At 37.3% G+C, this 26,928-nt stretch overlaps 1 protein-coding gene across 1 annotated transcript; it reads left to right on the top strand.

Annotated features, from left to right (window-relative positions):
* The first annotated feature begins 1,863 nt into the window (after nucleotides 1–1,863).
* On the top strand, nucleotides 1,864–26,701 carry plekho1b (pleckstrin homology domain containing, family O member 1b). The gene is made up of 6 exons (XM_073847485.1): nucleotides 1,864–2,261; nucleotides 3,692–3,838; nucleotides 12,533–12,673; nucleotides 15,955–16,059; nucleotides 19,687–19,788; nucleotides 22,370–26,701. Exons 1-6 carry the CDS (start codon nucleotides 2,235–2,237, stop codon nucleotides 23,060–23,062), a joined length of 1,215 nt encoding a protein of 404 aa, XP_073703586.1. The 5' UTR covers nucleotides 1,864–2,234; the 3' UTR covers nucleotides 23,063–26,701.
* The last annotated feature ends 227 nt before the right edge of the window (nucleotides 26,702–26,928 follow it).

The following is a 26,928-nucleotide window of genomic DNA, read 5'->3' as shown; positions in this document are numbered from 1 at the left end:
TTATCAAGGCGGTATGCATTACTATTTTTAAACTCTTAAGAAGGACAATGATGGGTTTAAGACGACAGGTGGACATGTTTGTATTGCTGCTGAGTTACATCACTTTATGAGAGCATTATCTCAACACCTCACAGGCTGCTTGTCATGAGCTGTTAGTCTGTAAGAATGAAACTGTAAAATGTTCTGTTTAATCTGTATTCAAGAATTTCTCATTTACCAGATCATATTTGGGTAACGCTTTACAATAAGGTTAATTAGTTACCTTTAGTTAACTACATTAGTTAATACGAACTAAGAATGAACAATCCTTCTTCAATTACATTGTTAATTTCGGCATTTACTAATGCATTATTAAAATCACAAATGGTGTTTAGGAAATTAGGTAATTCATTGTGAACTAACATGAACAAACAATGAACACCTCCATTTTTATTAGCTAATATTAACGAAGATTAATAAATAGTTTAATAAATGTTTTGTTTGATGTTCATTCATGTTAGTTAATAGATTAACTAATATTAACAAATGACGCCTTACTGTAAAGTGTTACCCATATTTATATATATAAAATATAGAGTTGAAGTCAAAAGTTTACATACACCTTGCAGAGTCTGCAAAATGTTAACCCGAATAATTTATTTCACATGAAAAAAACATTTACATATAGTCCACAAAAGAAAATAATAGTTAAATGCATAAAAATGACCCTGTTCAAAAGTTTACATACACTTGATTCTTAATACTGTGTTGTTACCTGAATGATCCACAGATTTTTTTTAGTAATAGTTGTTCATGAGTGCCTTGTCTGTCCTGAACACTTAAACTGGCTGCTGTTCTTTAAAAAAAATCCTTCAAGTCCCACAAATTGCTTGGTTTTTCAGCATGCTTGTGTATTTGAACCCTTTCCAACAATGACTGTATGATTTTGAGATCCATCTTTTCACACTGAGGACAACTGAGGGACTCGTATGGAACTATTACAGAAGGTATGCAAGTATTACAAAAGTTAAAATGCTCACTGATGCTTCAGAAGGAAAAAGGAACCAGGGAGTGAAACCTTTTTGAATTTGAAGTTTAGGGTAAATGTAACTTATTTTGTCTTCTGGGAAACTTGTAAGTAGGGCTTCTGTAGAGCTTCTGCTTCAATATTAAATAATAATAAAAAAAAGATATTTAGGAAAAATAAGAAAAATGTATTCCGTTCAAAACTTTTCACCCCCGGTTTTAAAGATATGGATCTTTAAAAATAAAAACAAAACAAAACAAAACAAAAAAACAGCTGTGGGTTATTCAGGTAACAACACAGTATTAAGAATCAAGTGTATGTAAACTTTTGAATGAGGTAATTTTTTATAAATTCAATTATTATTTTCTCTTGCGGACTATGTCTTTTATGTGAAATATCTTATTCAGGTCAGTACTAAATAAAAAATAACATGCATTTTGTATGATCCCTCTTATTTTGATAAAATAATTAACATTTCGCAGATTCTGCAAGGTGTATGTAAACATTTGACTTTAACTGTATGACTTCTAAATAATACTGCAAAAAATGTAATTCTTCAAATCCAGGGGTAAATATTACTCCTCAATAAAGTTACATTTTTACACTGCTGATGGACTGCATGCGTTTGTTAATTAATATCAATAATAAAACCGTTATTATTACTGAATAATAATAATGCTAGTAATAATATAGGCAAATATTGTGTTACACGATGTAAAACGATAGCAAAATACTGCACATTCCTTTCAGTACAGCAAGTCCCCCCTCTGCCTTTCCAGTGACATCATTGTGGTGTCCATAGGTGGAGCTGTCGAGGACAAAGAGAGGGACCACACAGCCTCAAGTTCTCCAGCAGCTCACAGAACTCCACAAGAGACACACATGACGGCAGAAGATCAACCCATACGACACGATAATGATGATGGCACCAGCACAGACTTATCTGCAGCTCTAGAAAGCACATTTCTCACATTCGCCTGCGTGAGCACAAAGAAAAAGCCATTGGATGATAATCTGCGCGGATCTGGAGGACACTGAATGGAAGTAAATAGACAAGAGGAGGCGTAAGAAACAAACGGGGGAGCGACTCATTCAGCACCGAGCTTTTCTTTGAATGTTGCGTTTGGGGACCACACCGGGATTTTGTTTCGTTGTAGACGACACTTTGTGCACGAAAGGATCTGGATTTAACGGGAGGGAGAGTCGGGAATCTCCGTTTTACTGAGCCATGAAGAAGAACAGTTCAACAAAGCGGGTAAGACATCGAGTCCACTCTATTGTCAGTGAGGAGCGCCGAGAGCCTTTGTGCACTAGTATAAAACACTGCAGCTTGTACACTTCAGTTTACTAAAACACGCTTTAACAACACTGTCCAGTGCACCAATGCAGCACATGCATTTTAATGATGGAATTCTAGCTGTAAATTTATAAATCAACGTGATATTATTTCCCACGCCTTTTTGGAAGTAACGTTAGCCGACCAGCCTTAAAATAATGAAATGAGTAATGCTGACTCAATTTTATACGCAAGTTTTAAACACATGAGTTTCGAACACCAGCCAGTATTATAGTTTCTGGAAAACTGAATAAGACTGTTGGCATAGCAGTGTACTCTTTTTAATTCGGTCTACAATTTCATATACGCATTTCCTAACAAAGAAATGATTAATAAATCGAAAACATACATTCTAAAAACACAAAAGGAAACTCCCAAGGGAACCCACGGTTTGAAAAATGCTAGTTGTCTTCTGGGACTACAAACTGAACACTTAACATGCACTATTAATGAGTTGATTAAATTACTGTCCAAAATGGCTAAAAAACATAATAAATGGCGCTTCTAATATTCCCTGTCTAGACTAGCAGGTGAAGAATGGCAATGTTTCATATAGAATATTCTGATTATATGCATAAATAGATGAGGAAAAGGCTTTTTCGGAATAATAAACAGATTATGGATATTGTTCACTCTGTCTGTGAGATCAATGCAGTATAAATGTGACCCTGGAGCACAAAACCAGTCATGATATTAATAAATAAGCTTTCAATTTATGTATGTTTTATTAGGATAGGACAATATTTGGCTGAGATACAACTATTTGAAAATCTGGAATCTGAGAGTGCAAAAAAATCTAAATATTGAGAAAATTCGTCTTTAAAGTTGTCCAAAGGAAGTTGTTAGCAATGCATATTACTAATCAAAAATTACGTTTTGATGTAATTACGGTAGTAAACTTTATGGAACATGATCTTTACTTAATGTCCTAATGATTTTTGGCATAAAAGAAAAATTGATCATGTTAACCCATACAATGTATTTTTGGCTATTGCTACAAATATACCTGTGCTACTTAAGACTGGTTTGTGGTCCAGGGTCACAAATGTACACAGCTTTTTCTCATCCCACTCAGTTCAGACTGCAAGTTTCCAACTTGGGAAAATTCTTGTGTGAGAAAAGTGAGTAAGCAGCAGGAATGTGATATGATCTACATGACAAAGACAATGATATGGTCTTTAAGAAAGCCTCCCCCTCTCTAGAGACTATGATTGTGTCTTAAAACCTAGTTAATTGCCTTCCTTGTGCATCAGACCTACAAAGGCCTGTTTAGGCTTTGAAAATGCAGATAATTATATCATAACCAACTGTAAACCTGAAGTCTCACAGGCATGTTTTTGTTTTCTCAGGGCCCTCAGGACGCCAATCAACAGCCCATGCAGCCTGACAAAACTGGCTGGATTCGCAAGTTCTGTGGCAAAGGAATTTTCAGGGAAATTTGGAAAAACAGATTTGTCATACTGAAAGGAGACCAACTCTACATTTCTGAAAAAGAGGTTCGTTTTGGATCCACCCTTTGTCTCTTAATGCTTTTTTCCACATCATCATCATCATATGATTGATGAGATGCTTGTGTATCATCAGCTTGCAATGATATTCAGTTCTGCTTTCAGTGTGAGAAAGTAAGAAATCCTCATCTTTGAAAACCAAACAAAACTATACAAAGTAAAAGAAAATACACAGTCAACACGGCAATATGTGACCCTGGACCACAAAACCTGTCATAAGGGTCAATTTTGTTAAATTAGCTGAATAAATAAGCTTTCCATTGATGTATAGTTTTGTTAGGATATGACGATAGTTGGCTGAGATACAACTATTTGAAAATCTTGAATCTGAGGGTGCAAAAAAATTTCAATTTGGCGCTTTTAAATTTGTCCAAATTAAGTTCTTAGCAATGCATATTACTTATCAAAAATTAAGTTTTGATATAGAGTACAAAATTGACAAAATAACTTCATGGAACATGATCTTTACTTAATATCCTAATGATTTTTGAAATAAAAGTCGATCATATTGACCCATACAATGTATTTTTGGCTATGGCTACAAATATATCTGTGCTACTTAAGTTTTGTGGTCCAGGGTCACATATAAGGGTACTCTTCCAATGCATATAAACATTACTGATTATTATAGAAGCAGTTATGGGTTTTGAAAGGCATGACACATAGATGCAAGTAAATGGTGACAGCTAAAAATAAAAATTCTGTCATCATTTACTCATGTTGTGCCTTTCAAAACCCATATGACGCTCTTTCTTAACTGGAAAGGAGAAGTTTAAGAGAATGAAAGAAGATGACAACCAAGGACTGTCCATCTCCAAAAAAACACTAAGAAGCTTCATAAAAGATTATAAAATTAGTCCATACGACTCATTAATATTCTTCATTGTATTGGACTTTCTACATCAAAAAACTCCAGATCTGTTAAGGCATAAGGGTGAACTATCCCTTAATTTTCCTGCTTTGCTCAGGTCAGGCTCACTGTGGTACATAGAGCTGTGTCTTACAGTGTTAACACCTTTATCCAATTGCAGACATTGTTCTGGAATTAGAGCCGGATGTGCTGAAAGCATGTAAACATTCACTTGGCGCATGTCATTTCCAAGTCCAACGCAACACATACTGTCAAGCATGTGCCTGACATACGGTGGTCCAGAAGTGAAGGTTTAAAGAGAGGTTTAACTAGTTCAGTAAGCATGAGGAATAGGAAGATAAAGGGCCTTTATTCAGAAGCGAGGCTGATTTACTGCAGTGTGGGAGGACGAAGGGAAGGAAAGCAGGATTGAGGTTGAGTCATGGTCACGCAGAAGACTGTTTGCTGTGCTCAGCATCAGATCAAACAATGCCGAGGCAGCATATGGGCTCTGGCTCACAGCTCAGAGGGAGGATTGACCCTTTTAGTGCTTAACAGACTGAGGTTTCATCATGCTGTCGTCTAGATGTTTCTCTCCAGCTGTCTAGACAGACAACAGATTTTAATGATCCGATGCTGTTGTTTTGGTATCACGTTTCCTAATAGATAAATGCCAAAATGATCCTCATATTTATATGGTGGGTTGACAAGCTTGAGGCGTTAAATACAGTTTTGAAACATATATATTATCAGGTACTTGGGCTTAAACTTTACCACATTTTTAAACAGGAATCTTCAAGGAGTTAAAGGGACAGATCACCCAAAAATGAAAATACTGTCATTGTTTACTCACCACGATATTGTTCTAAACGCACTTGACTTTCGCAAAAACACAAAAGGAGAATATTTGAGTACTAAGGAGAAGTAGGTGGTTACATCAACAAAGAGAAGTCTGTTTTGCACATTTTATCATCTACCAGGCACAAACTGCTTTAATTTAAGCACACCTCTCCTCAACAAACTCCACTGTTTGAGGAATCTGCAGGGTTAAGGGCTAAAGTATGAACAATGGCAATAGGAAGCAACACTAATAACTCGCTGGCTGCTCATTGTATGCAATTCTGCTTAAATCAAATTGACATATTTGTGTCAGATGATGGTAGACTGAAGGGTGGCAGTAAACTGAGAATTTGTCCTGCAAAACTCTTCCAGAACAGCTCACAGGAGCAGATGTCATGAGTGTTGTCTGAGGTCAGATTCCAGGCCGCCGATGTGGCAGATGTAGGGAAAGTCCACAGATAGTAGAGCTTTTTCCCACTCACCCAGTACTGTCTTCACATTCACACACTTATTCTGGTACATTTCTCTCTCATGCTTGTATCTAAACTTTAATAAGCCGCAAGTTCCTGTCTTTCTTTGTTCCGCATACTCTAAATGGCATCTACCAGAACTTCAACATGAGAGTAGAAGAAGATAAGAGCTGTCTGTCTTTTTCTTGCCCAAATAAGGAAGCTGTGGTCTTCATCTATTTTGAAAGCATCCTATATTGCCCTTCTGCTTTTTGAAGTCATGCAGATGGTAGACATGGGTGTAATAGCCACAACTTGTTCTAGGCTCGACATTTCCTCTTTACAATGTTTTTTCCCGTTTTGCTCATCTGCTTTGCCTTTCTAAAATGATGCTACTGAAACTGCATTGAAATCAAGTTACATGATCATACAATCTGGCAGCAGTTGGTACTTTTGAATAAGTAATCACTGAACAACTGTTAAAAAAATATGTTCAATAAAGTATGAATGTGGAAAGTACTACACATAGTACATTTGTCATGTTGTCACTGCCAGCGCCAGTTTTGTCCCTTTCACTGCCATTCACAACTTCTTTCCACTTGTCCTTATGGGATCGTAAAGTGTCCGTTGGATGTGTATTCAGAATCTTTCTGGAAATAGTAGGTCATTCAGGCGATTTTTTTCTTACTGTTGTAGGGATACTTTCAATTCGGACACACTAATCTACTAGCATACAGTTTTTCTGCAGTTGCTATCACTGTCTTTGATTGCATTTAGATACAATGTGAAATAACTTGTCTGTCCTGAAAGCATAAAATTTAGGAGTCAACAGATATGTGTTTTTCAGGGTGTTTTTTCATATGCCAAAACCAATTATTACAGATCAAGTAGACCGATAATCAATATTTTGAACTGATATACATGTCTGGTGTAAAAATGAAAATGAATGTCAAAATTAAGAATAACAAGGGCTCTGACAAAAGCTTTCTTTGAATGCGGCAAACAGGTTTTGAAAATAACCGATAACCATAAAAACGCTTAGTATCGGTGCTGATAATTGACCAGGGAGATAATCGGTCGACTCCTAATATATTACAGAGATAGTAGAAAAATAGATTGATAGTAGGGCTTTACACATGTTTTTCAGGACTGATGCCAATACCGATTATTACAGATCAAGATACCTATTATTACAAATCAAGTAGACTGACAACTGATATTTTATACCATAATATATGTCTGGTGTGAAAATGAAAATTAATGTCAAAATTAAGAATAACAAAGACTCTGACAAAAACTTTTAAATTATATTTTTTGGCAAATCGGTTTTAAAAATGTCCGATAACCGATAGCTATAAAAATGATTAATAACGGCACCGATAACTGTCCCTGGGCGATAATTGGTTGACCCCTAATATATTATATAGATAAATAGTATGGGTTGACAGAAATGTGTTTTTTAGGGCTGATGCCGACAGATTATTACAAATCAATTAGACTGATAACTGATATGTTGAACCGATATATATATCTGGTGTAAAAATGAATGTCAAAATTAAGAATAACAAGGGATCTTTCTTTAAATGCTTTTAAATTATTTTATCGGCAAATTGTTTTGAAAATGGCTGATACCGATAACCATAAAACGCTTAATATTGCCGCCGATAATCGGCCGACCCCTAATATATTAGACCGACAGATAAACAGATAGATAGATAGATAGATAGATAGATAGTAGGGGTTTACAGATAAGTGTTTTTCAGGGCCGATGCCAATACCGATTTTTACAGATGAAGTAGACCGATATCTACATCACATCATAATTTGCCAAACGCTTGAATTAGTTAATGCATCCCATTTATCTCACTCCAGTTTACTTGTCATATTGGTGCATATGTATTGCATTTCCCAGTAAAGAGTTCTGCAGATGTCAGGTGCAGTGAACTGATACAAATGGAAAACGTCATAAAATTATGAGATCATGCAGTGTAATAGTAAAAGTAGCATGTCTGCAAACTTCATTGTACACATCATATGCCATACATGTAGAAATACTCAAGAATGTGTGAATTTTTCTTTTTACAATTTCCGGCATCATTCTCTAGGGTGATGGGGTGCAGTCGTCCAGCTACATTAACACAAGTAGAGTCGAAAATGAAATCGAAGGATGAATCATTTCACACGTCAGGGCCTGGCACAGCTCTGACTCATTTGCTGGAAAGCGAGATCAGCGGAGGTTGTCGTGCCCTGTACAGTCATCAAACCATTTCTTCTCCATCTGGTTTCTTTAGGTGTTTTCTTCTGCTCCACAAAGTATCACATGGGATCTTGGTCACACTGTGTCAGATGATTATTACTGCAATTGCAAGTAACTGAAAGGACAGCAGGGTGAAATCCCTCCAAGTTGCAGGCTAGTTTTACTCTGGAACAGCAGTTTACAAAATAGCATCAGGAATTTCAAAATGAGAAGCTTGTTGGACTGAAATTATAAACCGTACAACAGTGGTTCTCAAATAACACAAACACGGCTGCAGGTCTGTTGTGGTCACAAGAACTAAATTAAACTAAATGTTTAGGGAAAAATAAACGTGTTATAACACAGCAAAATGAGCTTTAAAAGAGCGAAAATAGTTCCCATAGCTTTTGTTGCTACTCTCAAGGGCCTTGCAGTTTTGTTGGATGTAGTTTGTGGTGAATACATTTTTGGCACAGAGTTTGGTCACGGTTTGATGTCCAAAAGCACCACTTGTAAAGCAAAACCAGTGGAAAACCACTGTGCTAGAAGTTAGAGAGGAAACACCTACAAACTGTCATTAGTTGGTTTGATGTCAACGCCCTACATGAAGCAGCTCGCCCTTCCTTCCCTCACCTGACCAAGCAAACATGCTGCATTTAACCCTACAAGATCTTTCCTGCAGCTTTCATATCACAAAGCAGCATTGGTAGTATCGGTTAAAACACATTGCAATGAATTTTTCATGTGTGGGCCGATGGGACACATTGCAGAGGAGTATTCATTTCTAATTCCTCTTCAGGATATTTGGCTTTTCTGATGCACCCTCTCAACTGCAATGTTTTGTGACCCTAATGGACGTTGTTGAAAGGTTAGACCAGTTAATGGAGAAAGTAAATATGAATTTGAATAGCGTAATTCCATTCAGACGGAACTTGACCAGTCCTTTGAAAGACAGTGAAACACGAAACGACGGCTGCTCATCTCTGAATGATCCACCTGGCCTCAGAAACAAAAGGACACCTGAACAGGAAATCCTTCATAATACAGTTGATTTGTTGAATTGCATAAATATGAATCCACACGTGTGCATGTGAGCAACAAGAAATGTGCACAAAAAACAGCAAAACCTTAAAAGATTTGTTTTCACAGGCTAATACAGGTTAAGCTCTAAACTGTTGGCATACTGACAAAAATAATGTTGACTCAACGTGATATAGAAGACTATCTTAAACTATCCCTTTAAGTTTTTTGAACCCAGAACATTTCTGTAAACCTTACACACAACAAAAATATTGTTTACAGCTCCAAACAGCTTTTTAGTTACATAACAGAAAGTAGCTTGATTACAGAGTACATATCAGACTGCCTGACAAAACTGTGAAATTATTCTTACAGTAGTACTTCTTTGTCCCTTTACTCTTTCTGTTGAGAAGCACAACGTTTGGCAAACCTTTTCTCTAGCTCTCTTTTGGTTGTTTAAGATGCTATTTTTGGCTCTTCACACTGTGTGTGCCTCATCTGCAAAATGATGCGTCCGTTTAAAGCTTAATGTACACAATGTTAAATATAGATGACGCTCTTTATTTGCAGTTAGAAAGGTCATTAAGGCGAAAATTGGCTTGTTGCTTAATCATCTGCCTGTTCTGTTTTAAAAAGGCAGTTTTGAATGTTATGAAATCCAAATAGAGCATAAAGACACGGTGTCAGATTCATATACAACCACTTAATTAGACTGTGCCTACTGGGTTTAAAGGAGCAAAGAGCAAAACTACAAAAGTAGTAGTGTGGTTTACATTAATGCAATGAATTTAACCACTGAAGTATTGTTGTCTATATGATCTCAGATTACAGATTACCTTTACTGTGCCAGATTTGTCATCAGATATGTGACCCTGGACCACAAAACCAGTCTTAAGTAGCACGGGTATATTTGTAGCAATAGCCAAAAATACATTGTATGGGTTCTTTTATGCCAAAAATCATTAGAATATTAAGTAAAGATCATGTTCCATTAAGATATTTTGTAAATTTCCTACCGTAAATATATCAAAACGTAACTTTTGATTAATAATATGCATTGCTAAAAATGTAATTTGGACAACTTTAAAGGCTATTATTTACTATTTAGATTTTTTTGCACTCTCAGATCTCTTCAGTATTTTCTTGAATCTAGTTGTATTGAGGAGTTCTTAATGTCCGCTATTGAGTGCAAATACTGAGTACTGTGCCCCGACAGTCCTCTCCTGGAAAAAAGGATTGGATCAGATTGCCAGTTAATTGCTGTCTTTGTACTGCTGGAACAGTAGATGTACTATTTGTACAGCCATTCCCTGTCGTGACACCCCATAGTGCACTGGGTGTGATGCCAATCTCTTAAGTACTGCACTGTAGAGCGGCTCCGTAGTACAGAACACAACCAGATGTGGGCTTGCGTGCATAGACAGCTTTTTTGTCTTCAGTAGAGCGCTAATGGAAATTGATTGTGACTCAATGAGAACGTTTGGCAGGTGATAGCAAATCAAACCATTGTGTTGACTGTGAATCTGGGTTAAAAGGTTCTCTTCTTCAGTGTTTGGCCTAGTGATGTTTTGGAGCTACGTTTTGACATCTGTCCTAGTTAAAGGGACCTAAAAGTGAAAATTCTGTCATGAATTACTCACCCTTGTGTCGTTTCAAACCCGTAAGACCTCCGTTCATCTTCGAAACCCAAGTTAAGATATTTTGGATGAAATCCGAAAACTTTCTGACCTTGCATAGACAGCAATGCAACTACCACATTCAAGGCCTAGAAAGGTAGTAATTAGGACATTAGGACATTGTTAAAATAGTCTTTTGTGTGCAACGAAAACAAAAACAACACTTTTTATTTGACAATTTATTTTCTTCTTTGAATCACAGATAAAGTTACTTGAAGTCCTATTATGCTCTTTTACAAAGTCTTTATTTTGTTTTGGGGGTGCGCTAGAACATGCTCTTGGTGGTTCGAAATTTTTTTAACACCGTTATTTTTCACATAATTTACATTATTACAATAGCTTTCTCCCCAGGCCGGCACAAATGGCTTGATTAGTTCCGGGTTTGATAAAGGTCTGCCTTCCGAAAAACGAAATGTGTTGTGATTGGTTAGCAGTCCCACTGCGTTGTAATTGGCGAAAAGCTTAGACTGCGTTTCAGTACTGCAATGCGCCCCTTCCCGAAGCAAGAAGTTTCTTGTACTACTGCGCAAGCTAGATTAAAGTGATTCTTACGTTTTAAATATGGATATTTTTCTTACATAAACACATCGGATCACTAAATGAGGCTTTTACTGACCCCTCCGGAGCCATAGAAGTCACTTTTTATTATGGATCGACTTGTTTTACACTGATGGAGAGAAACACTTCTCTATGCCGTTCAGTCTATGTCGTTCTAAAGCTTGGGAGAGCCAGGATAATTTTTAATACAACTTTAATACAATTTGTCTGAAATAAGGAAGTTATATGCACCTAGGATGCATGGAGGGTGAGTAAATAATACGCTGCAGTAGTGTTGCGCTGTGAGATCACAGATACATGATATTATCATTAATGTGCTAATTTATTGAATTATTTACATGCCTGAAACCAGCTCCAGCATAAGGCTGGTGAAGCTTTCTACACTGTATGCTGAATAAATCTCTTACCACACACTGCACACGTCTATGACGCAGCTCTGACATGGCCACCGATGATTGTCACTCTTGTCAATGCTTGTGTTTACATCGGCTTTGCATGTGTTTCGACCCTCTATACCGCACACGTCACTGATGCAGCTCCAGCACGGCTACTGGAGCAGTTTGCAGACACTTTGTTCAATGCACGCATTTATACGAGCCGCCCTGCAGCTCACTGAAGCATCCCAGAAGCGGCTGTCCACACTACATCGCTAAAGTTAGGCAAATTCCCTACCTCGTCCCTCCCCACCGGCCAATGATTAGAATTTCCGTAGGCCGGATTTATTTGAATGATATTCTAATGGACCGCGTTGTGACATCATAACATCCGGAAAACAAACGCTGTAGTCCAAAGGAGCCGTTCGTTGTAGTTCTTGAAAAGGGATTTAAAAAAAACTAAATATCTCCCTTTGGAGTGGACTTTGAGATTTGTAACGTTGTAGATGTTTTTTATGCCCAAACATACACACCACACACTGGCTAAAATTCAAAAAGTGAAAAAGCATAATAGGAACCCTTTAAAAACAAATACATAAATAATACATAAATATTGAGGTGTATATAATCAAATAAATTTTAAAGCACAGTATTAAAGCCAAATCTGTACTTTCTACAGGTCAAAGATGAGAAGAAAATCCAGGAGGTGGTGGATCTCACCGACTACGAGAGGTCTGAAGAACTTCGCAAGGCCAAAAGCAGGAGCAAAAAGAATCACAGCAAGTTCACGCTTCTGCGTTCACGGCAGCCAGGCAACACGGTCAGTCTCTACAGGAAGTTGGTTTTCACAACAGAGGATAATAGCTAATGGCTTTATGTCTCAGTCAGCACTAGAGCACTGCTGGGCTGCTTCATTAGTCAGTTTGCAGTCATGCTGTTTGACAGTGTTCACCTGTTGCACAACTCAAAGATCTGTGTCTCTACACACATTCAAACATATTAGAACAAGAGGAAATTAAACAGGAATAAAAAAGGGCTCTTGACTGGTTATTCATTCACACAGACATTATTCAAAGTGCTTCTGTAATCTGAACAAGAGTTCACTTCAAGAGTCAAACCTGTTTATAAACACGGTTTTCAGTATCAAACACTGACTGTGTGAACACAGCCATTAGGTCTCAAGTCTAAGACAATATTAGACAGTAAATCATGCTTCAGCATAGTTGGCACACCGGTCTCTAAGCACAAACTTGGACCGACCTTTGTAGTCATCCTATCCTGAGTAATTGGCTTTCAGTAAGAACGGCTCAGCTTATTGCTTTCACTAGCACACTCCAGGGCGCCACGAATATCCTTCATCCTTTAGACCAACACAAATAGTACATCTTAACAATTGTGTTAAGACTTCTTGTTTCTTAAAGGCTAAGTAAGTTTTTTTTCCATGTTATTGTCTCTCTAATTAATTCAGAGACTAAGTTCAACCAGCCATCCATCCATAAACCTACAAACTTTAAGGATTCTTGAACTTCAGAGCTTACGCTTCTTCAAAGCCAGCATTCAAAGTCGAGACAAACTTTGCTTTTCTATTTTAACAAAAAACAAAAAATTCTATTCATTTTAATTCTCCTTTCTTAATTGTGTGAGTATGGGGGAATCTGTAGAGAAACAAAAATCACTTTTGCAAAGTCCTTTTTGAAGTCTGCATTAGTTAAATGTAGATTTAAAGCTTTTTCCGGTTGTCTAGACTCTGCAACACATTTTTAGGATTTCTGACGAAACATTAGGGGTTACGTCGGACCAATCCTTTAAAATCCAGCACTGAGACAAGGGGTTAATCCCCAGGAAACAAACATGGAGGGTCTTAGGAAAATCCAGCCGCAGCCACGCTCCCTCCCAAACCCACAGAAACAGCACTACATGGTTAATAAGTCCCTCTGCCCCACATAAAACAGCTGTTCCACATGCAGCTCAACAGGGGAGCCACCCTAATACACGACCTCACGAAAATCATCATCTTTCTGCTCTTTTCTCTCGCCTGCCTCTTTTTTGCACCTTTAGAAACAAGCTTCCCCAAGTAACATTTTAGCACCTAATTTTAATTACCTAAAAAGTCTTACAGAAACCATTTTCTACATATTTGTAACATTATATTTTCCTCCTGAGATCCACCTAGTTTTCTTGCACCCAATTTGTTTTAAATGAGATTTCCACCTCCCCTAACACCAAGCTGAATTAACCAAGCTATTTTTGCTGTTGTAAGCATTTCACCTAGCAACCAACCAAAACACCCTAGCAACACAAAACGCTTAGTAACACAATAAAATCATTCTGAACACTTTAGAAATCAATGTAAACAAATCTTGATTATATATTTGATCGAAAATATACAGTGCCTTGCAAAATTATTCATACCCCTTCATTTTTTTCACATTTTATGTTGCTGCCTTATGTTAAACTACTTTAAGTTACTTTTTTCCCACATCAGTCTACACTCCCTACTCCATAATGGCAAAGCAAAAATAGTTTTTTAACATTTGTGCAAATTTATTAAAAATACAAACTTGAAAAGACCCTGTTGCATAAGTATTCATACCCTTTTCTTGCCTTAACGCAAGTCTGTCACTGAGCTCTACAGGCAGTTATCTTGACCTCAGGACTTGGTTTTTGCTCTGATATGCATTTTCAGCTGTTAGACCTTTTCTGAGAGGTGTGTGCCTTTCTAAATCATACTCATTCAACTGAATTTGCCACAGTTTAACTCCACTCGAAGTGTAGTAACATCTAGAAGCAATATGAATGCTCCTGAGCTAAATTTCGAGTGTCCCAGAAAAGGGTATGAATACTTATGCAACAGGATCTTTTCAGTTTTTTATTTTTAATAAATTTGCACAGATGTTAAAAACCTATTTTTTGCTTTGCCATTATGGAGTAGGGAGTGTAGATTGATGTGGCAAAGAAGTAATTTAAAGTAGTTTAACATACGGCAGCAACATAACAAAATGTGAAAAAAATGAAGGTGTATGAATAATTTCACAAGGCACTGTAGTAAAGACACTAATATTGTTACAATTTAAGATAGTTCTATTTTAATATATTTTAAAATGTAATTTATTCCTGTGATGGCAAAACTTTTTAGCAGCCATTATTCCAGTCTTCAGTGTCACATGATTCAAATATGCTGATTCTGTGCTCAAGAAACATTTATTATTATTATTAATCAATTAATCAATGTTGAAAACAGCTGTGCTGCTTATTATATTTTTACCGTGCGTCTGCGATATTCATTCACACAGAGAGACACAGAACATGTAGGATTCATATTTAAATAGTCTTTTTGCCGCTTAATATTCACAGACACTCGTTTTGGTTTAAGTGTACTGACCTAAATTGGATTATGACATTCAAAATAAAGCTAATTTCTGTGAAATTCCATTTTTGAACGTCATTCCGCAATTCCATCTGTCCTAAAATAGAAAACTTTTGTAACATTATAAATGTATTTACTGTCACTTTTGAGCAAGTGAATGTATTTTTGCTGAATAAAAGTATTAATTTCTTTAAGAAATAAATCATTTTGACCCCAAATGATAAAATAAAAACTGCAGTAATCAGACTGACAAGGCCTTTTACTGTTTCCCACGATATGTCCCCTTTAATGTTCAAAGTGATTTGTCAACAACAGTACACATACGTAGCATAGGGCGCATAGCAGAGTCTTATCTACACAGCTGCAGCATCAACAGAAGGGCCGCCTGTCACGGCTCCAGCAGACTGTGTTTGGAAGGCTTGAAGTGTTGTTGCCTAATATGGTGGTTTCTGCCTCACGCTGTTGCTGCATCAGCTGTCCATAGACCCAGCCATATGGCCGTACCTGCTCATTTATGCTTGGCTCACTACATGTTTGTGTCCGCCTTGCACAAGACTGAAGGAATTTTCACCATGTGTGTAGGCGTAAAATAAAAAGCCAGCAGGGTTCAGGGCATATTGGTCATACATCAAACTGTGTTTGCTCTATAACCTGCACCGGCTTATATGGTTGTATTTGGATAAATGATCTTTTTAAACAGCACAGTATATTAAAGTCTCATCTGCCACATGCAGGTCCCAAATCTGGTGTTTTTGGCTGTCAGTCCAGAGGAGAAGGAGTCATGGATCAATGCTTTAAACGCAGCCATCACCAGGGCCAAGAATCGCATATTCGATGAGGTGAGCAAGACATTTCCATAATTTTGCATATACCAGTGCTGCTTTCTATTAATTATTCACAACCAGACTGCAAGTTAGCAATGCATTGACCAGGGAATTGTATTTTGGTACACTTCCATGAAGTACCTCTCTGAACGTAGGGTTAAGGATTCAAGCAACCATCCAAAAAAACATTTGCAACCACATAATGTTCAGACAACCTCCCATAACACCCTAGCAGTGATTAGCATAGGCAAACACCACACCAATTTCTTCAAAAAATGTGAAATGTAAAAAACCAAACAGACAAGTCCTTGGAGAAGCCATTTTTCTAAAAACTTCTAATCGCAAAGTTTCCTGCCCTCTTATTCCCTGATATTTTCACAGGTTGTTTGCGAAGGGATTTGCTCAATTTAAAAGCGGGTTTATAATCACACTCTGCACACAGCGGGAGAAATTGAATCACTTCGCCAAAAATAGATGGCAGTCACGACTTTCAGCGAAAAAGCAGCCAGATCAGAGCCTATCTTCACCTTCAGCTTTCGATAATGAACAAGATTTAATCTGGCCTAACCGTCCATGCTGTCGGATTCCTTCAGAACAACACCTGACATGTTGTGGTCATTGTTTGGGACCGTAAATGCATGTTTCAAACAGGCTGACTACAAAACCACACACCCTGTGTACTATTCATTTAAATAAACCAGAGAGACCATGTGCTTTAGTTTTCACATGCCATTGTGGTGTGATTCATACCCTACATCTAGTTAAATAGGCGAGATCTCTCATAGCACTCAACGGGAGAGGAAATAGACTGAGTCAGCGCTCGATAATAGCCGGTTATGGTGGGAAATTTTCTGTCGAAGTCTACTAGATTGTTGTTATAGCTATTCAGTATACCAATTTAAAAATAAGAGAATGGTAACATGTCACGTTGTTCTTTTTAGGGTTGATTCAGTACTACAAACACTGATATTATGACACTCTTTTATTTTAAAAATAATAAATATTAACAAATTAAAAACATTTAAATGTAGTCTTCAAATATGGATCAAATCTTTAAAGGGATAGTTCACACAAAAGTGCAAATTGTGTCATTAATTACTCACCCTCATGTCGTTCCATGTTGTGCACAAAAAGTATTCTCGTATGTTTTCTTAAAATTAAGGTTGAACCACTGATGCCACATGGACTAATTTAACGATATTCTTACTACCTTTCTGGGCCTTAAATGTGGTAGTTGCTTTGCTGTCTGTGCAGAGTCAGAAAGCTTTCGGATTTGATTAAAAATATTTTGATTTGTGTTCCGAAGATGTAAGAAGTTCTTACGGGTTTGGAGCGACATGAGAGTGAGTGAGTAATTAATGACTGAATTTCCATTTTTAAGGGTGTATTCACACTTGTCATGTTTGGTTCAGGTCTGGTGCGATTGCTCTGTTAGTGTGGTTCGTTTGAGTAAGTGTGAACGCTGTCATCCGAACCCTGGTGCGCACCAAACAAGCGGACCAAGACCGCTAAAAAGATGGGGGTGAGTTCCATCATAAAATATACGTCAATAAAACCGACCAATCAGGTTGTGAACGTATCACTATGCCTTTAGGTTCGGTATCTTTAGGTTCGCTGTCAAAAATGCCAGTGTGAACGCTAAGTGGACCAGGACCAAATGTATAATTTTCCTTTTTGTTCCGGACCAAATGAACCAATCAAACCGAACTACAAGTGTAAACACACCCTAAGTGAACTATAAAAGCAATGAATATTATGAAAATATATATAAAAAAGCAATAAGCAATGAAAATTAAAAAAGTGAAGAAGAAATACAGTAAAAAAGGTTTTTTAATTTGCAGATTTTTTCAAGGCTGGGTATTGATTCAAGGTCAATTCAATTTCACTAGACCTTAGTCCAGGAAGCACCATATTTAATTTCCAGTAGGAATAAAAATGAGGCTGTGAAGGACAGAAATACTATATGTTCAATAGATTATACTGTAGCTTAGCTAATGAAATGTCTTTCCAAAAATAACTTCAGTAGATAACTACAAAGCCGTTTTGAATGTTTCTGTTGACTAAGTTCTAGCTTGATTCTTTTTGACTTTGATGTGATTCTATAATGATTCATTTGGGATTATTTCACTAACATCAACAAGCATGCTTCATTTATTTCAAACGGTTGTGGAATTAAAACTGACAGAGAAACATTTCACACGAAGATTCGCCACTGACTCTCGAACACCAAAGACAAAAAGCTACTATAATGTTACAGTTGTTTTGCACAATGCATCAAAGGAAAACACATATCAAAAGAGTGAATAATTATGGCATTATACGAATCAGTTTCAGCCATATTCTTGTTCTGATCTGCATGGTTTGGTTTTGCAAAATTCAGTGTGCCAATGCGCTACTTATCCGTTGCCACTGCTGCATGTTACAAGTGTGAGAAATGTGTAGGCAGGTTTTGTGACTAGACTAAAAATATATGCTTTCACTAGCCACAAACAACACCATGCACAAATACATACTAGATATTTACATATTTTTAGTTGTGTGAAACTCAAGTAGAATAGGGGTAGGGTTTAGGAAGCATTCACCATGGTATTTCTAGATGGTTGGTATAGTGTTCCAAGTGTGATCGAGGTGCTTTCTTAGTGGGAGACCACAACTGCTGTAGCACAAACAAAACATACTAAATTATAATCATTTGAACAAAGAGATTAGAACAGATTGCCTTAGCAAATACTATTAATAATTATATGTGACCCTGGACCACAAAACCAGTCGTAAGTTGCACGTGTATATTTGTAGAAATAGCTAAAAATGCATTGTATGTGTCAAAATCATTAGGATATTAAGATCATGTTCCATGAAGATATTTTGTAAATTTCATACCATAAATATATCAAAACTTAATTTTTGATTAGTAATAAGCATTGCTAAGAACTTCTTTTGGACAACTTTAAAGGTGATTTTCTCAATATTTAAATTTTTTGCACCCTCAGATTCCAGATTTTCTTATCCTAATATTATCTTGTCCTAACAAACCATTCATCAATGGAAAGCATATATATTCTCAATTTCAAAAATTGACCCTTATGACAGGTTTTGTGGTCCAAGGTCACATATGTTAAAACTGTTTCAATTTCATTCAATGTTAAATCAACTTGTCCAAAAAATATAGATATTATTGGTAACAAAGGTAATTCTCTAAACCAATATTTTGTCTTGTTGTTTACCACCCCTCCCTAAACCTCCGACTCCCTAGTCCATAAACCCTGGCCAAACACAGTAAGATTAGCCATACACTCCTGGCCAGCAAACAAAAGCCATCTCAGAACACAAAGTCTTGGATTTTAGCATTTACAGCATAAGCTTTGTTGTAAACAACAGGCTGTGCTGAAACACTGGCTTCAGTGTAACAAATTCTAAGATTATTCCCTCCCTAGAACTCAAACATTCATCCACTCTGCCGAACCGCTTGTGTCATTATTTGTACATCACATACAAATAATAAACAGACCCATCGATTGGTCAATCAATATACCAGCTCTCCTCTTGCAGGCTTGCGTGAAACATGTAGCTGCTGCTAGTTTCAGTGTGACTGATTTGTTCAGTTGGGCTTCATTCCAGCGATCTTTGTCCGACCTCTTTTAGGTGACAGTGGAAGAGGACAGCTTGTTGGCCCATCCGACGCGTGACAGAGCTAAGATACCCCACACTCGCCGTCTGCCCACCCGCGGGCACCTCATGGCCGTGGTAAGCAGTCCATTTGCTCTGAATATCATCTCATTAAACATTTTGAAGATGATACATTTGAAACAGTCATTAAAGGTCAAAGGGATAGTACACCCAAAAATTTAAATTCTGTCATTAATTACTCACCCTATTCCAAACCTGTAAGACCTTTGTTAATCTTCGGAAGACAAATTAAGATATTTTTGATGAAATCTGAGAGCTTTTTGACCCTCCATAGACAGCAACACAACTACCATGGCCCTCAAAGGTTAAAAGCACATGAATAAAAAAATCCACGTGACATCAGTGTTTCAACCATAATGTTATGAAGCTATGGGAATACTTTCTGTGTGCAAAGAAAACAAAAATAACAACTTTATCGGTTGAACCACTAATGTCACATGGAAAGTATTTTCATTTTTGGGTGAACTATCCATTTAAGTTTGTAGTTTTTAGTCAGTTTTTGCCTCTTTATACTGACAATTTAGGGCCCAACAAGATTTTTCTGGTTTCCAGGTCAGGCAAATCCACTAATCAAGTTGTCATTTTCATACCCATTTTTACTAATGCTACCAAGATCATCATAATTTATTGTTGAAATTTTGGTTACCTCATCTACAGTACAGACCAAAAGTTTGGACACACCTTGGACACATCTTTAAACCAAAGTTTTCTTTATTTTCATGACTATGAAAATTGTAGATTCACACTGAAGGCATCAAAACTATGAATGAACACATGTGGAATTATATACATAACAAAAAAGTGTGAAACAACTGAAAATATGTTATATTCTAGGTTCTTCAAAGTAGCCACCTTTTGCTTTGATTACTGCTTTGCACACTCTTGGCATTCTCTTGATGAGCTTCAAGAGGTAGTCACCTGAAATGGTTTTCACTTCACAGGTGTGCCCTGTCAGGTTTAATAAGTGGGATTTCTTGCCTTATAAATGGGGTTGGGACCATCAGTTGTGTTGTGCAGAAGTATATATAGTATATATACAGTATATATAGAATTAAATATTTTATAGAATTAAAGGTGCCATAGAATGGAAAACTGAATTTACCTTGGCATATTTAAATAATAACAGTTCAGTACATGGACATGACATACCATGAGTCTCAAACACCATCGTTTCCTCCTTCTTATATAAATCTAGTATTTGCAAAAGACCACCGAAAAATAGGTCAATTCCAACATAACACCGACTGTTACGAAACAGTCGGTGTTACAGCCGAGATCGTTAATAGTTACGCCTCCAGCATTTGCATCGCCCAATCATCAGTAACGTCAGCACATCGTTTAAACAAGGCAAGCCACAGAAGGGACACGGTTAGCTTAATGCTAGCGCTAGCCTGTTACATTGCAATACATAGGATTTCACTTACCACATAAACAGAGAGATGACTGCACTGATGATGGTGAATGATGGAGAAATAACTGCGCTGATGATGGCGAATGATTTACAGATCTTGAGTATCACTGACGAGCAGCTCAACTTGTGTGGTGAGTACTTGTGTTTCTGCATTGTAACTTTACACAGAGCACATGCATCACAGTAATCAGACGGCAGATTCAACAAACCGCATATTAAAAGCGGCTAGAGCTCCTAATTAAATATATATTTTTATCCATGTGCGAGCTATTGAAACAGCCAATCAGAGCAGAGCTCATTAATATTCATGAAGCTTCCAAAAAAGGCAAAAACACAGCCTTTTTATTCTAGGGGCAAATCCTAGGGTTGTAAATGGACCTGTAAAACCATTTCTGGAGATTTTTTGCCCTTTCCTATGCCATATACCTTCTATGTAGATATCAGAGAACAATTTTAAATATTCTCTCAATGCATTCTATGGCACCTTTAAATATAATTCATAGTTAATTCATAGTTAATTCATAGATTTGATGCCTTCAGTGTGAATCTACAATTTTCATAGTCATGAAAATAAAGAAAACTCTTTGAATGAGAAGGTGTGTCCAAACTTTTGGTCTGCACTGTATGTTGGTCAGATAATTTTACATCCTTTTTTTGAGCCCTAGTTTTAAAAAAATAATTACTCCACTTCCAAAAAATTGTCTGATAATTTTCCTACATCGCTGCAGAAGTACTGACCCAGTGTTTACAAAGTGAATGTGCAAAGAAGGTCAAACGGTAAAACAGCGATGTAGGGCGATTTTGAAGTTGGAGAAGAAAATTACATGGGACTTTTTCGACATTCCCTAACTGTCTTGAACTAGAGTGCACAGAGTACGCAGTAGACAAGACAAGCATTCGTGGTTAAAAAGTGTATAAATATTTTTTTTTTTAAGAAAATGACAGATTGTTTCTCTAGATAAGACCCTTATTCCTTGGCTAAAATGGTTTAGAGCCCTCTAAAGCTGCGTTTTTAACCTTGAATCCATTGAGCACCATTGAAGTCCACTATATGGAGGAAAATCCTGCAATGTTTTCCTCAAAAAACTTAATTTCTTTTTCACTCAAGAACAAAACACTTGAATATTTTGGATGACATGGGGTAAGTAAATAATCAAGAAATTTTATTCTGCAAGTGAAGTAATCCCTGCAGAAACACTCTGTCTAAAACCTCCTCACCCCTTTCAGGCTTCTACCACAAACTCGGATGGCATGCTGACACTTGACCTCATCCAGGAAGAAGATGTCCCCGCCGCACAGGGTCAAGACTCACGCGAGGATACCATCGATAAAGCTGCTTTTCAGCGTACTCCAGATTCCCAGCGCTCCACCACAGACACCTCAAAGCTCTCAACCTCTAACGAGACCACTGGAAAGTCCCAGAGTTTGCCGCGGAAAAGCGAGAGTGCCTTCAACTGGTCAGACAACCACAGAACGCCGCAGCTCCGCAAAAAAACACCCACGTCCGACAAGAACCGCTGCGCTTCCATGGACGAAATCCTCACACACTGTGAGACGCGAGCACTCCCTCACTGTTCGACTTCGGCGCCTGTGCAGCCCATCACCCAGCTCCAGGATCTCATCACCCAGAAGCTAGAAAGAACTCAAGAACTGCTGATGGAGGTACGAGTGCAGGGCAAAGGAAAGGGCTCTCCGACTGGGAAGAACTCCAGCTTGGAGGGACAGCGGATGGAGGCGGAAAAGCTTCTGGAGGAGGCGGCGTCCACTTGGGGACAGGCTCGAGACGTGCTGGAGGAAGTTAAAGAACTCAGAGCTTTATACAAGCAGCTTGACTCTGCTTCTTCCGTCACACTCAGTCCTCCACAGAACGGCAAACTAAACAGCCCTCAACAAGCAAACCACCGGAAAAGCATGATGTGAGAACATACATGGCGTCGTTTTTTAAATGGACTCTCTTATGTTGACTGCTTTAGTATTGCTGGAATCAACAAAAATGAGCTATATGTCTATGTATGAAATGTTAAAGAGCAAATCTAGTTTCTTCCACTCCCTCAGCATCAGAGCAGAAATACGAGGGCCTGGTGGTTTTACCAAACAGAAGCTGTTGCGTTGTACTCTGCGGTATCAGTTTTCACAGTGATGTCGACAGGGATGCTAAAGGCACCGAGTCATCGAGCGGCCCATCAGGGTAAGACAGGGTGAGAAACACCAGATGGCGGTGATGTTGTCATCACCGGTCTATCACAATGTGAATGTTTTCCCTTCTGTTTCATAATACACTGGAGAAGCGAAATGGTTGCAGGTCTATTTTACTACCTGGGTAATTTTTGTACGTAATAATAATAATAATAATTCCCAGCACACTTGCTCTGCTGTTAACACAAACCAAGCTCATAATAAGATGCAATCAGGGTGCAGCCAAAGGCGGAATTGGCCAATTGGCGGAAAGATCACGGAGAGCAGAGCGTGTTCTTTGTCCGGCGGCGCTCTGTATCACATCAAAGCCATGAAACTGAACACAGATGACGTCTGGTGCCAGTGTTGCTGCGGATAGTGGATGACGAAACAGCTGCCATTAAAGACAAGACTCCATGCAGTAAAGGAAACTGTTAATAATAATTACACATTTGCACTATGGAGAATGCTGTAAAACGAGAGTGACACTGGCAAGCTATCTTTTCAAACCTAAGAGGCAGAACAGACAATCTACTGTAGGTAGGGAAACATAGGTCGTGTAGCTTCAAGTCTTTACACCTAAGTGGTATTTCCGAAAATGTTGGTATCTCTCAAAAATCAAAAGCTGCCTTAGTGTATTTTCAAAAGGGCACATGCAAACTGCATTTCAAAGACTCTGAATGCTTGTGTGTTTTAATTTTCCAAAATTTCGCCTACAAGTTGCCTGCACCTCAAGAGAAGCTTTTAAAGCAGGATTTTAGTTTGCTTGCGCTATGCTTTGCAGGAATTTTGTCTCTGGGGAACTATGCAAGGTTGCATGGGTGAAACTCACAAAAACGGTCAAGAACATGAACATGAGTCATATTTTTACCCCAAAATTTCTTTGAGAGAAAGAAGAAATTGTGTTTTGCTGAAAGTAAATGAAATTTATTTTCTAATTGAATTTTTTTTAATGAAAATTAAGCACACTTTCCCACCCAGTTCCCATTACGGTAGTCAACTTATGCTGATAAAAAATGTAAAAACATTTTTTATAGTTATACTATAATAATCTGAATATAATAACCTATAATTCTACCTAAGCCCATTGGAAGTACGTGCCTCTATATACATTTCTGCAAAACTCGCTGCAGTTTCCAGTTGAAATGAACACTAGAGGGCAGTAAAACTTTTATTCCTTTTCACACAAAGTATGATTTACAGGTACAAAGTTTTGATTAATATAGCCTAACTTTCACACAATTACTTGTAGAACATTATGTTATAACTTCAAAACTATTTTAACATCCTCCTTGATTTGAAAACTGATGTTGTCCCCACATATGTGACCCTGAACCCCAAAACCAGTCATAAATGTCAATCTGAAAGCTGAATAAATAAGCATTTCATTGGTTTGTTAGAAAAGGACAATATTTGGCCGAGATGCAACTATTTGAAAATCTGGAATCTGGAAATATTCGAGAAAATAGCCTTTTAAGTTGTCCAAAAGAACTTCTTAGCAATGCATATTACTAATCAAAAATTATGTTTTGATATATTTACAGTAGGAAATTTACAATGTATCTTCATGGAATATGATCTTAATATCCTAATGATTTTTGGCATAAAAATCAAGAATAACCACATGCAATAAACAGTAAAACTGTTTGCACTACAAACCAGTGTGAATTGCAATTAAGATAATACACGAAAAGCATAGTAAGACACACCAATTTGCAATATCATGTGGATGAGACCGGAAGCCAGACCCATACAATTTACAAATGGCCGTGTCCGCCCTTATGGAGAAAAAAAGGTGGATATTTATTTTCTTTATGCAATATATAATTTCTAATTTTTGTGTAAAATGTGACTCTGACAAGTTTAGTGAGTTTCCCCCAAATATAAGCTTGAAATAATCCACAGGTATCAGGATTTACTGGCAGTGTGCAGTACGGTATTGCGTTAAACGACCAAAGGGTATGTCTTGCCAGTATAAAACTCCTTGTTTTACAGTTAGTAGCTAAATAATGTGTTTGCACAAATCTATGGGTACAGGTCAACCTGTTCTGTTACGAAGACTTGATTATAAACAGTGTTATATTTTTTGTACATTTTATTGTAAAGTGCTTTTTTGTAGAGAAAGACTTTGAGGAGAGTTTTTGCTTTTTAAACGTTTGACTTTGAAAACCACTTCCCTGGAAACGCAACTCAACCGGACATTCCTTGCTTCTGGAATCTTGTTATAAAAAAACCTGTACATTTCCGCTTCCAAAGGTAATAAAGCACAAAGCCTATGGCAGTCCTTAGCTTTTTTTGTAAAAAAAAAAAAAGTACAGGCAAATTGTTTTTATTCACTTCCCCTCACATTTTAAGTTCCTATCATATTATCGCCACACAGATGCCAAAGGTTTTCTGTACCTCAGACAACTCTTATCGCAAACAGAGCAATGTTGTGAGATCTTTTCAGGTTTAATCAGATGGACTGGTTTTGTTTGGTCAGCTGGCTGTGTTATGATCTGATTTTTCTGACAGTGCCAGCGGAAGGTGAATCTAATTACCTGAGCATCTGTCAGGTAGCCAGGATCATATTAGGGTCATATTAGATTACATCAAAACCAACCCTGACATCTTTCCTATCCTGCAGGTCCAATCACATGGGATAATAGAAGAGCCAAATTATTCCTGTACTCTGATAGTCATACATTAATCATCAAGTTTACTTTATGTTGACATCTTAAACCATGTGACTGCTTATAGCTGATGTTTCCTTCATTCTTTTTTCAACTATTTATGTATGCCATAAGATTGTTCACCTGTTGTCACTATTTTTCTGAACTTCTGCAGACCTTTGATAAAATGTGAATGTGAATGAAGAGGAAAATCTCTCATTTGGCTCTTGACTGTGTTATTGTGGTCAGACTAGTAATTTTGCATAGGGATGTTGTATTTGTGAGCTAGTGCGTCAGTGGACTGCCACTGGGAAAAAAAGTCTTATGCAATCAGAAAGGAACAAACTATTGATTTTGCCTACTTCAAATGACAGAGTCTGGCTATTTTAAGGTTCATGCACATTAATACAACAGAAAACCTGAATGTTTTTGGAATTTTTCAATTCCATTATCCTCACAAACACACAATCTCTCAGATGGACAGTTAGTTACAAGCTGCTGGTAAACAACTCAGATACTCAAATGTCTTTTCTGCTCTTGCTAATCACATTTCTATGGACAATTGTAAATCTCTGTACATTATTTCACATTTCTGTAGCTAATTGTAAATGGGGGTCAGTTTGCAGTGTGGAAAACAGAACCCTGTCAATGGGTGTTTGTAAGCTCAGGACTGGCTAAACTCTGATGTACTTGAGACACAACCACTTGTGCAATTAAAGTGATCCTCATTCAACTTCCCTGAATTCTGAGTGTTCATATCTAGCAAATTTTGTCTGACATAATTTACAAAATCTTACATCTCACTAAAAATATTTAAAACACATGGGTAAATTGTTCAGTAGTAACAGTTGAGGTTGGAAGTACACACATCTTGCAGAACATGCAAAATATTAATTATATTACCAAAATAAGAGGGATCATACAAAATGCATGTTATTAGAAAATAATAGTTGAATTTAT

The sequence above is a fragment of the Garra rufa genome, chromosome 9, assembly GCF_049309525.1.
Source record: "Garra rufa chromosome 9, GarRuf1.0, whole genome shotgun sequence".
NCBI lineage: Eukaryota > Metazoa > Chordata > Actinopteri > Cypriniformes > Cyprinidae > Garra > Garra rufa.
Note: the sequence above shows the minus strand (reverse complement) of the source record. Positions and strands in the feature narration are given on the sequence as shown.

Excerpts from the sequence above, each read along its gene's own strand:
- plekho1b (XM_073847485.1), top strand. The coding sequence starts at position 2,235 with ATGAAGAAGAACAGTTCAACAAAGCGG. Across the intron at positions 2,262-3,691 it reads AGAACAGTTCAACAAAGCGG|GGCCCTCAGGACGCCAATCA; the intron begins GTAAGACATCGA and ends TTGTTTTCTCAG. Across the intron at positions 19,789-22,369 it reads GCGGGCACCTCATGGCCGTG|GCTTCTACCACAAACTCGGA; the intron begins GTAAGCAGTCCA and ends CACCCCTTTCAG.